The sequence below is a fragment of the Phalaenopsis equestris genome, unplaced genomic scaffold, assembly GCF_001263595.1.
Source record: "Phalaenopsis equestris unplaced genomic scaffold, ASM126359v1 Scaffold000240, whole genome shotgun sequence".
Classification (NCBI taxonomy): Eukaryota; Viridiplantae; Streptophyta; class Magnoliopsida; order Asparagales; family Orchidaceae; genus Phalaenopsis; species Phalaenopsis equestris.
The window spans coordinates 547,051-558,546 of record NW_018164682.1 but is presented as its reverse complement, the minus strand read 5'-3'; the positions used below and the strand labels follow the sequence as shown (position 1 = coordinate 558,546).

At 33.2% G+C, this 11,496-nt stretch overlaps 1 protein-coding gene across 1 annotated transcript; it reads left to right on the top strand.

Annotated features, from left to right (window-relative positions):
* The first annotated feature begins 246 nt into the window (after positions 1–246).
* LOC110023982 (fimbrin-5-like) lies at positions 247–9,771 on the top strand. Its single transcript, XM_020723662.1, has 14 exons — positions 247–666; positions 774–944; positions 1,041–1,279; positions 1,470–1,641; positions 2,464–2,502; positions 2,720–2,788; positions 2,885–3,001; positions 3,659–3,870; positions 4,662–4,817; positions 5,377–5,576; positions 6,831–6,988; positions 7,064–7,160; positions 7,321–7,412; positions 9,104–9,771. The coding sequence occupies exons 1-14, from the start codon at positions 580–582 to the stop codon at positions 9,368–9,370; spliced, it is 2,076 nt and encodes a 691-aa protein (XP_020579321.1). The 5' UTR covers positions 247–579; the 3' UTR covers positions 9,371–9,771.
* The last annotated feature ends 1,725 nt before the right edge of the window (positions 9,772–11,496 follow it).

Sequence of the window (11,496 nt, the reverse complement as noted above, 5' to 3'; positions counted from 1 at the left end):
AACACACCATAAATTCATATGAAATTATATCATGGTGTCATTTAAAGCCAACCTCACGTCCAATAATTAAAGCATAAAGTCAACAAATCAGGTCGAAAATTACGTAATTCTGCAAACTATTTAAATAATATAAAAATGTAAAAAATCAGACGAAATTCCATGAAGCCAAACCCGTCGTGGTTGCGAATCAAGGGCGGCTATAAGAGGGCAACATGTTCTGCTCATTACCTCGCACCGCCCCCGCGGTTCGGTTAAAAAAAAAAAGAAAAAAAAGGAATTTTTTGTTTCTTTTTTCGCTCCATATTTACTCAGATTTCTTCTTTACATCGCCTTCCGTCTCCGATTCACACGGAATCTGGTTACGAGGAGAAAGCATTGTGAAAAGAAGGTGAATTGGAGTGGGAAGCAAGGAAGGAACGGAGGAGAGACGGAGAAATTGTGATTTTTAGTTCCATCGCGGCTGAGTGGAGTGGTGTTTGGATCATCGTTTTCTTGATTTGCATTCGTTTTCCAGTTTCTGCGATCTGAAATCGTCTTTGGAAGGAGGGTTTCGATCAGGGTTTTGTTTGGGTGATAGACATGGCCGGATTTGTTGGGGTGGTTGTGTCTGATCCGTGGCTTCAGAGTCAGTTTACGCAGGTGGAACTTCGAAGCCTCAAAGCCAAAGTAAGCAATCCCAACCAATGATCTTCATCCAGCTCTGAAAATTGAATGTTTCTTCTTATTGGTTTGTTGAATTGATTGTTTGCGTTGAATGTTCTGGGATCGGATAGTACATATATGTAAAGAGGGAGCATGGTCATGTCAGAGTAAGAGATTTGCCGCCTGCCATGGCGAAAGTCAAGAGCATCAAGGATTTGATCACTAAAGAGGAGATTTCTTCCATCTTAGAAGAGTCTTATCCGGACACTGATCAAGAGATTGAGTTCGAGCAATTTCTCCGGGTATTGAATTGAGTTGTTTCTTAGCTTCAGATTCGTTTTCTGTTTCGTATGTTATCGTTCGAATGTTAGGGTTGATGACTTAGAATTGCTGCTCAGGAATGTTTGAATGTGCAAGCAAAAGCAGCAGGGAAATTGGGTGGTTCGAAGAGTCCATCTTCATTCTTGAAGGCTTCCACCACCACACTTCTGCACACTATAAATGAATCAGAAAAAGCCTCTTATGTGGCTCATATAAACGCTTATCTTCGAGATGACCCATATTTGAAAACATATCTACCAATTGACCCGGCTTCAAATGAAATCTTCAACTTAGTCAAAGATGGCGTCCTCCTCTGGTAAGTTGTTTTTGGTTGAGGTTGTATCAGCAAATCTTAAATCTCCTTTTGTAAAATGAGCTAAAGTGCATTATTATGATTTCATGCAAACTAATGACCTCCCATTCACTTGCAGTTCTTAGATTGGCGGCCAAATAATGTGTGGATTTTGCTATTATAATCATTGATGAATTCTTATGTTTGTTTTTAGTAAATTGATCAATGTTGCTGTGCCGGGGACGATAGATGAGAGGGCGATCAATACAAAGAGGGTGATGAATCCTTGGGAGAGGAATGAAAACCACACTCTTTGCCTCAACTCTGCAAAAGCCATTGGGTGCACTGTAGTTAACATTGGGACTCAAGACTTGATTGAAGGGAGGGTAAGTTTCTCCAATTCCACTTTGTCTTAGAATGATAATCATCTTTCAAATTTTTTTTTTCCACTTTTAATGCAAAGCTTTAATATTGTATTTTCTTAATCTTATTCTTTTTGGTTTCTTTCTTTCAAGTTTGTTTTTATTATGACTCTTATAGCTGATGAAGTAATTCAAGATCTGTGAGTGTCTGGTGTATATCATAGCCGTCCATTTTTGAGCAATAATTAGTTCACAATTTCAAAATTTCTTAATTTGATGTGGAGTGTGGAGCATTCATTGGCTTTTTTTTTGATTAATGACAAATTTTGCGGATGGATTCATTGAAATGCATTTATCCATGCTTACCAGAGCCATCTGGTCTTTTGATTCCACATTTTGTAAAATGTGTTTTTTTCTCCTCTGTTTTGAATAAAATTTTTATGGTGATTATTTGAATTGTTCAAGCGAAGGTGGTTGCTGTGCTACGAAACCAGCCTTTAAACTCAGTCTTATAGAAAATTTCTGACATGAAATTCTTAGCTCTAGTTTTTTGTAAAAAAATTAGATTTAAAGAAAATTGCATGACATAAAATTTTTAGTTATAATTATTTGGGATTTGCAAGAATGGTGGTCCTACAGGAGTGGTTAAGTTAACTCCATTGTGCTGTGGAGATCACAAATTCAAGTGGCAAAAATAGGCTCTCTGCAATGCATACATATGTCAACCTTTACCAGAGCTCACATTGTTGGGAGCTTTATGCATCGGGCACAACAATTTTTCTAGTTGGAGTTATCATGCTTTGGAATTTTTCTTTCCATCTATTAACCATTTTTCCCCTTTTGCAGCCTCATTTGGTGCTGGGTTTAATTTCTCAAATTATCAAGGTAAATATTAAAATTTGTTTTATTTGCATCCAAATTGACAAGAAAAAATCTTCATTTCAAAGTTGAAAGGTTACCCATTGTTTATGGAATTGCGCAAGTGAACGTAGCCTTTCTATCCTTTGAGGTGGACTAAACAATTTGAACATTTTATGTGTATCTGTATGTGTTTCGTGAGTTATTGAGAGAATACAGGCTTGATATTATTTTTTGTTATTAGATACAACTCCTAGCAGATCTCAACTTAAAGAAGATGCCTCAATTGGTGGAGCTGGTAGATGATAGCAAGGTGGTACAACGTCAGCTGCTTCTCACTCTTGTATTTTATCAGTTTTCAGTTCTTCGAATTGTTATCACGGGTTACCCTTTTGTTTTGGTTTTACAGGATATTGAGGAGCTTTTGAATTTACCGCCTGAGAAGATGTTGCTTAAATGGATGAACTTTCATCTCCAGAAAGCTGGTTATAAGAAACCTGTAACAAATTTCTCTTCTGATTTGAAGGTAAATAAAAATGCGCTTATCAACTTGGAGAAGGAATTTCTTGATAATGTACTCATGCCAGATATCATTATTCTAATTCAACAATATAATTCTAATTATTTCAGCTAAAACTTATCAAAACAATTGCTGTAGATATGAAAACATGCATGTTATCTTTGCTTTATTGTAAGTTATCATTGATAAAGGATCATAGATTCTTAGGCCACATGTTTGATAAGCAGAAGGCGAGTACCTCAGTGTCTTTACTTCAGCTTTGATTGGCCTATGATTTCCCATTATCAGATTAAATTTATTAATTACTGATAAATTTTTGCACATGTCTATCAGTAGAGACTTGTGTTTATGCAGGCATTAGTCAATAAAGCTGTCCACATTCCTGATCTTACATCTGCTGTCCACATTCCTGTATGTAAATATGAAAGTTTGGGTGTGAGATATGTAAATTCATAAGAATTATTCATAAGAATTATGTGCTTCATAAGAATTATGTGCTAAATATTCCCTTTTTTTTGCTTTTTTGTTTTTTTTTGGGTGTGCGCTCACACATTGTTGTTCGTCATGCTGTCTAGTTTTTTTGATTTTTTTTTCTAAATTTTTTATAGTGGTGTGACAGTTATCATTTCCTTACAACTTACAGTATCAAGTCTTTGATTTCAGGATGGAGAGGCGTATGCATACCTTCTGAATGTTCTTTCCCCAGAGCATTGCTCTCCTGACACTTTAGATGCCAAAGATTCAACCGAAAGGGCAAAGCTTGTGCTTGACCATGCAGAAAAAATGGACTGTAAACGATACTTAACTCCAACAGACATTGTTGAAGGATCAACAAACCTCAATCTTGCTTTTGTTGCACAAATATTTCATCAGAGGTTAGAATGTTTGGTTCTTTACCATTTTTTCTCATATTATAACAAGTTGCTTCAACATGTAACTATGTATAGAACTTCCAATTTATTCACTTCTAGAGTTAAGTAGTACATAATTCGATTTTCAGGTGAAATTTTGCAGTCAAACAGAACACATGCTAGCTGAAAAAGAGGTTTCATAGTACTTATCTCAAATAGTTGGGATAAGACTAATCATGATGATATTATTAAAAAAATTATTAGAGGGGTATTAGTATTTTGTTAAAAATTAAAAGAAGCCTTTAGTGAATAAGGATTAACTTGACTCAGAAGTTTTGTTCTTTCTGCTACCACGTGTAACATTCACGAAACATGTTTGATAGGAATAATTACTTTGAAATCACCTTTTTAGTGCTAACTCTTTTGAGTGTAGATCTCTTCATACTGCTTATGTTAAAACTTTTACACTACTCCTATTGTTTTTTTATTTTCATTTTTAATTCATTATATCTTTTTAGGAAGATTTACATACATATTGCTCAATTTGTATGTATCTAATATCTAATACCCACCCAAACTTCAATTTTTAAATACACACCACCTTACCTATGCATGAAATGGTGTATTTCACATTTTAAAAATTAAAAAGGTGGTATTTATGATGTCATATGAAAGATTTGGGTGATATAGATTTAAAGAGAAAAGTGTAAGTGTTAGATATGTAAATACATAGGAATTGAGTGGTATGCATGTAAATGCCCCATCTTTTTATTGCTTGATTGAACCTGAGCTAAATTTAATTGTATTATTGGCAGGAATGGCCTTTCCACCAGCAGCAAAAAGATGTCCTTTGCAGAGATGATGCCTGAAGAAGTGCAAGCATCTAGAGAAGAAAGAGCGTTTAGGATGTGGATCAACAGTCTTGGAATTACTACTTTTGTCAATTGTGTATTCGAAGATCTGAGAAATGGGTAGGGATTTTTTCTAGCTTTTTTGGGGCAATTACATAAATAGCACTCCAAAACTCGCTATTTATAGAACGACACTCTCTATTATCCATTTTCCAAATTCCCACTCAAATTTTAGGGATTACATTTGCAGCACACAATTCTTATGCATTTACCCATCTCACACCTAAAGTTTTATTTTTACACATATAGCACTTTACCTATGGATGAAAAAGATGAATTTGACCATTAAAAGATAATAATGAGTGCTATTTTTCATATTGTACTTGGAAATATGAAAGCTTTGGTGTGAGAAAGGTAAATTCATAAGAATCTATGTCAAAATTCATGATAAAACCCCGACCCATATGTTTCCTTTTAATCAAATTACTAATGGTTTGATTTTTGGCATGCGTATATGCATTGGCTTGATAGTTCAAAAAGTCATCTGGGTGATAGTTTTGTAAATAGCAATGTTTCAACTGATATTTATGCAATAATACCTTTTTTTTATTGTTTGTCTTAATTTGGCGGGATGCAGCTGATTGATCATATATATATATATATATATATACTTCTACAGATGGGTTCTTTTGGAAGTACTCGACAAAGTGTCTCCAGGATCAGTTAACTGGAAGCATGCATCAAAACCCCCCATAAAGATGCCGTTTCGTAAGGTAGAGAATTGCAATCAAGTTGTGAGAATTGGAAAACAGTTGAAACTCTCTCTAGTTAATGTGGCAGGGAATGACATTGTTCAAGGAAATAAGAAGCTCATCCTTGGTGAGTTTTCTTAAATTCCACTTTAAAATACGCATTTGATATAGTTATTTACAAGTGGAAGGTTCACTCATCTCATGTTTTCCTTTTTTGCTTTAAAAACACATTTTTATCCTTCAATTTTTAATCTTTCATTCTATCCTTCCTCTTTTATCTTCTTGGTGGATGACTCCAATACACACACACAGATATATATATTATATTTTAAATAGGTTTTTAACCTATATATTATATGAAGAATATTAATTGAAATATTCATGACATAATAAAATTCAGAATTTATTTCCTTAAGCCATAAGTTATGCGGCCTTACACGGAAAATGGAGAATAGTGCAAGAACAATGCATCCGGTGAGCTAATGTATTTCTCCTGAAGGCTGATCGTACTAGGGATCCAGAAATTTCTCTTTTTCGTTACTAAATTGCATTGCATAGTTGGAAGAATTTTGAGCTAATTTGTATTTTCTTTGCATAATTGGAAGAATTTTATCTTGCCATCATTTTCTGAAACAAAACAGTCCCTTCTCACTACACCATTCCAACTACCAATATCATCCCTCTTGTTATCATTTTTATTTGAAATGATAATTGCAAAATATGTGACTCACACTCATAACCTTAAGATAAACAATCTTTTCCATTACATAACTGGCCGCGGTTCCTTTCACACATTGTTATCATATTACTGATGTAAATTTTTTGGGCTGTTCTCTCACTTTGTATTATTTCGTTATTCCTAGTCCTTGTCTCCAGCCAGAGATAGACTGGTTTTATTTATTTATTTAATTTTTTTCACGACTTTGTTCCTTCTTCACAGTTTTTATTGTGAACATATGCAAGTTTTCTATGAAATCTAATTGAAAGAATTACATAAATACCACACAATTCTTATGTTACATCTCTAACACCTAAACTTCAAATTTTACATACATGCCACCTTACCTATTCATGAAAAGGTTTCATGAAAAGGTGTATTTATGAAAAGGTGTATTTCACTTTTTTAAATGTTAAAATGGTGGTATTTGTTATGCGATATAAAAGCTTTGAATGGTATAAATGTAAAAAAATAAAGTTTAAGCGTTAGATATGTAAATACATAGGAATTGGGTGGTATGCATGTAAATGTCCCAAACTAATTTCTTTGGCCTTCCTAGGCTATATTTTACTTTTATTTCGTTTAATATGACTTGTATAAATTTACATTTCGGTTTCTTAAGACATGGAAGTAATAATGCACTTTTATGGGGCATTACTTCAGCTTTTTTGTGGCAATTGATGAGATTTGACATACTGCAATTGTTGAAGAACCTGAGATTCCACTCTCAAGGAAAGGAGATGACTGATTCTGACATAATAAATTGGGCAAATAGAAAAGTCAAGAGCTCTGGCAGAACTACACAAATTGAAAGTTTTAAGGTACATAATTTTGGATATATCGCTTGCTATTTATCTACTGGTAATGCTCTTTATTTACTTTTCTTTCCCCATTAGGATAAAAGCCTATCCAGTGGATTATTTTTCCTTGAATTACTAAGCTCTGTGGAACCAAGAGTTGTCAACTGGAACCTTGTAACGAAGGGTGCAAACGGTATGCTATTTATAAAGAAGCTTCAAATTTTTTTCTTATTTTTGTAATAATGCAAATTAAATCATATTTCAGATTAGATTCAATACATTTTTTCATTAAATTTAGATGATTTTTGTTCTCTTATTTATTATCTGATTCTCTTGCATTCTACAAAATGCAGATGATGAGAAAAAATTGAATGCTACATACATAATCAGTGTGGCTAGAAAGCTTGGTTGCTCTGTCTTTCTGTTGCCCGAAGATATAATGGAGGTAAATAACAATTTATTGATTATTTTTTGTCTTATTTTATGCATTGTTTTGTTTATTGAGCGGAAAGGATCAGGTTTATTAACACCTTATTTTTTAACGGTCAAAATAGCTTTAAAAGCAGACCCAAGCTCTTCTCTTCATCCGGTAGATTAAGGGTCTATTTTGGGCAGTTACAGATTATTGATAATTTGCTAATAAGCAGCTGACCCAGATAATCTGCCAAGATAAACTGTTGATCAGTAGCTGATCAGAATAAGCTGGTTGCCTGTTTGGTTTGTGCGTTTGAAAACAACTAATTTGCAGCTGTTTCTGGATAAATGACCATTCTGCCCCTGTACAGTAATGCTGTTAGCAACATAACTGTCATAGCAAAATATTTGATACTTGAGAAACAAAAAATAATTCAGAACAGTAAAAAAAATAAGATACAGACCTCACTTAACAATGTGTATAAAAAATCATTAAAAAAAGGGAAAAAAATTAAAATTACAACTAAAATTATGATAACATTAATTTTTGATCGGAAAAAAGACAGTTTACGAGCAATTTTGAACATAATCCAATTCAAACATAATTAATTTTGAACGAGCCGAACACGAGTTTAAAAAAATGTGAACAGATTACTGGAAGAGGAAATGTGAGGATAATTAAGAAGATAATAAATGAGCTGAGATTAAAATGAAGAAAATAAAAAATAGGATTTAAATGTCAGGATAATCAAGAAAGGGGACTCACATGAGGGTTTGTGTACGAGTGGTTGCACCAAAAAGTACACGGTAGATCTCGACAACCTTTTCTTCCAACTTGAGCTGCTCCAATTGTGTTACTGTAAGTGTTCTCAGCTAGTGATCGCTATCGGAGTGAGAAGAAAAAGTCGGAGACGACGGCGCAAATGATGCGGTAGAGGATGAGTCGATAGGAGAAGACTCCATGGATATCGATTCTAAGTCAACAAACGGAGCCTTGGATCTTTTCTTCTCCTTGTCGTGGCCTGCTGAGCGGAATGCGCCGAGAGGAGGACATGAATAGCTTGGAGGTTTTTGGGTGACGAAAGCGTGACGACGAGGGCAAGGAGGTAAGTTTTTAACTCCAAACGCGGGCCATAGGGTTCGACCCACGACCAACGTTTAATACAAATTAAAACGCACGTATCACGATACACAATCCGAATGGAGAAACCAAACACATGAGCCGTGTTTTCAAAACTTGTAAGCTTTAAATAAGCTGCGCCAAATGACCCCTAAGAAACACAATTTGGTGATGGATGTTTGGGTTTGTTGGGATATCGATAATATTTCATTTATGGGGCATTTACATACATACCACACAATTCTTATGTATTTACATATCTAACACCAAAAGAAAGATTTAACGTGACAAAAACGACGATCAATGATTTACGGCAAAGTAAGATTTACCGTGAAAAAAATTCATAGTGAATTTTTTGATATGGTGTGGCTCCATGAACACACAAATGATCAATGATTTAGATTTGTAAAAAAGATATTGCTCGACTTTTTTAAAAAAGAAATATTTAAAGACCGGTAACAGCTTTTAAAAAGGTTATTTTACTGACATTCACTTTTACAAAATGTTGCAGTTCACTTTTACGAAATGATTCACCCACCCCAAATGAATCGTCATCTTATAATCAGTGCTTTTGAAAATCCACTTGCATGCTGTCAATGCAGGTAAACACAAAGATGATCCTCGTCTTCACGGCCAGCATCATGTGCTGGAGCCTCCAACAAGCTTCTGAAGATTCCGAAACCTCGGAGGTCTCCACCGATGACTCGAACTCTCTGAAAGCTCCCTCAGACGGCGAAGACTCCAGCAGTGTGGCTGCTGATATCTTCTCCAACCAAAATTTAGATGATGCTGCTTCAGACACTTCGCTTGTAGAGAACATCTCTTCCATTGGAGAAGAAATGGTTGCAGTCTCTCCAGCCAATGATTAGCTCCACTTCAAGCAGGAATATTGTTCAAAAACAAAATATACATAAGGTGCTCTTTTCTTGGTCATGGAAGGCTTTCAAGTAAGTTTGAATATGTAATTCTTTTTTTTTTTTCTTTTTCTTTGAAGAGGGTAAGGGAGGGAGAATTGGTGGGGGTTTTGGGTGTGAAGAAAGAGGGTGATAAGCTTTTTATAGGCCCCCTTTCATTGTAGTTTCATTCTTTCATTACATGATCTTGTGTTAAATAAGAGGAGCTTGATTAGGTGTTTCATAGTTGTGGGCTTTGGGAATACTTGATGGGGAACTTCTGCAGATATTTTAGTAATGAGTAAAGGTGTAAACAATTGAAGCTTAAGATAGCTTTGCTTGTGTTTGAGCTTGGCTCATGTTTAAACATTTTTGAAAATTTTGCCTATGCTTGATTTTTTTTATAAGCTAATTTTGGCTTGTGTTTAGTTCAAAGTTTATGGAAATGGTTAGGAATATGGTATACATTTGCATAATTGTAGAGGAAGATTATTATAGATTTGTGAGAACATGGTATAGGATTTTTCGATCGATGATGATGGTAAGGGTTCTAGGGAATGAAAGAGACTGATATGAGAAGCTAGGATTTTTAGTAAAGCCTTCTAGAGAGAGGAATAAGGAGTAAGATGATGAGGAAAGTTTATATTCCAAAGAAATAGAGAAGAAGAGAATTGGGAATATTGTGGGTGGAAACTCCCTTTGGAAGATATAAGTGATGATAGCTAAGTGACATGAAGAGCTTGGCTTTGAAAATAAGGAGAGAATAGGGGTGCTTCTCTTGATTATTTGATTAAAATTCAATAGCCAAAATAGAAGAATGAAGCAAAATATAATTTTAATATAAGAGACATAGACACATACAAATCTAAATGAACGAGTCCATTTGATGGACAACTTGAACTTGACTCGATTAATACTCGATCATGTGTGTTCAAATTAGTAAATAAAGAAGTTTGAATATTTTTTAAAATGCAAAGGTCAAGTTGAATATAATATAACTCATTTATTAATGGTCAAGAACAAGCTCATTAATGTTCAACAAGTAATTTGTTAAATATTTTATATCAATATCATATATTATTAATATAATTTGATTGATTGAAATTTAATTAATTATATATTTAATAATATTAAATTATAATATTAAATTAATATGCTTATAAATTATATTAAAAAAAAAACAAGAAGAAAATATGAAGTGGATGAGGGAAGTTTATAATCCAACGAAATAGTGACGAAGAGAATTAGGGAAGTTGTAGGTTGGAAGCTCCCTTTGGGAAGATAGAAATGATGATGGCTAAGTGAGATGATGAGCTTGGCTTTGAAAGTACAAAGAGATAATATAGAAGTGTGCTTCATAATTGTTTGCTTAAAATCAAATAACCCAAATAGAAGAATGAAGATATAAACACACATAGTGCTCTAATCAAATCAATGCACTTATGAACAATTTGAACTGGGCTAGATTGATACTCGATCGTGTTTTTTCAAATCAGTAGATGAACTAGTTTGAATATTTCTTAAAACGAAAAATGTTAAAAGAATCAAATTGAACATAGTACAACTCACATATTTATGTTCACGAACAAGCTCGTTATTGTTCAACAAATAAATAGTTAAAAGTTCCATATGAAGATGATATATTATTTAAATAACTTTTGATTAATTAAAATTTGTTTAATTATATATTTAATAGTAATATACTATAATTTAAAAATTGATCTACTATTTTATATTAATGAGCTAATTTATTTGAATTTATATATGTTAATTGACTGTAAGAAAATTTACTTATAATTTATATATCATTTTATTTACTTGATATAAACTAGCTATATGCTATATTGAAATTTAATCAATTGTTCATTTATTTAGACTTGCTAATAATTTTATAAAAAAAAAATTTTTATTAAAATTTCTAGCTTGTTTTAATTTTTATATAAAAAGTAAGTGTAAATAGAATTTTTAATTTTATATTAAAAATAAAATATTTATTCTAATTTTTGGCTTTTTCAGTAATATAGATAAGTCAAATACAAATCAAATATGATCATTAAAAAATATAAGCAAGCTAAATATGCATATATATATATATATATATA

What these genes read in the sequence shown, in the direction of transcription:
- LOC110023982 (XM_020723662.1), top strand. Translation starts at nt 580, where the DNA reads ATGGCCGGATTTGTTGGGGTGGTTGTGTCTGATCCGTGGCTTCAGAGT. An exon ending in AGCTGGTAGATGATAGCAAG is followed by an intron (nt 2,789 to 2,884) that starts GTGGTACAACGT and finishes TTGGTTTTACAG; the next exon opens with GATATTGAGGAGCTTTTGAA. An exon ending in TGTAACGAAGGGTGCAAACG is followed by an intron (nt 7,161 to 7,320) that starts GTATGCTATTTA and finishes TACAAAATGCAG; the next exon opens with ATGATGAGAAAAAATTGAAT.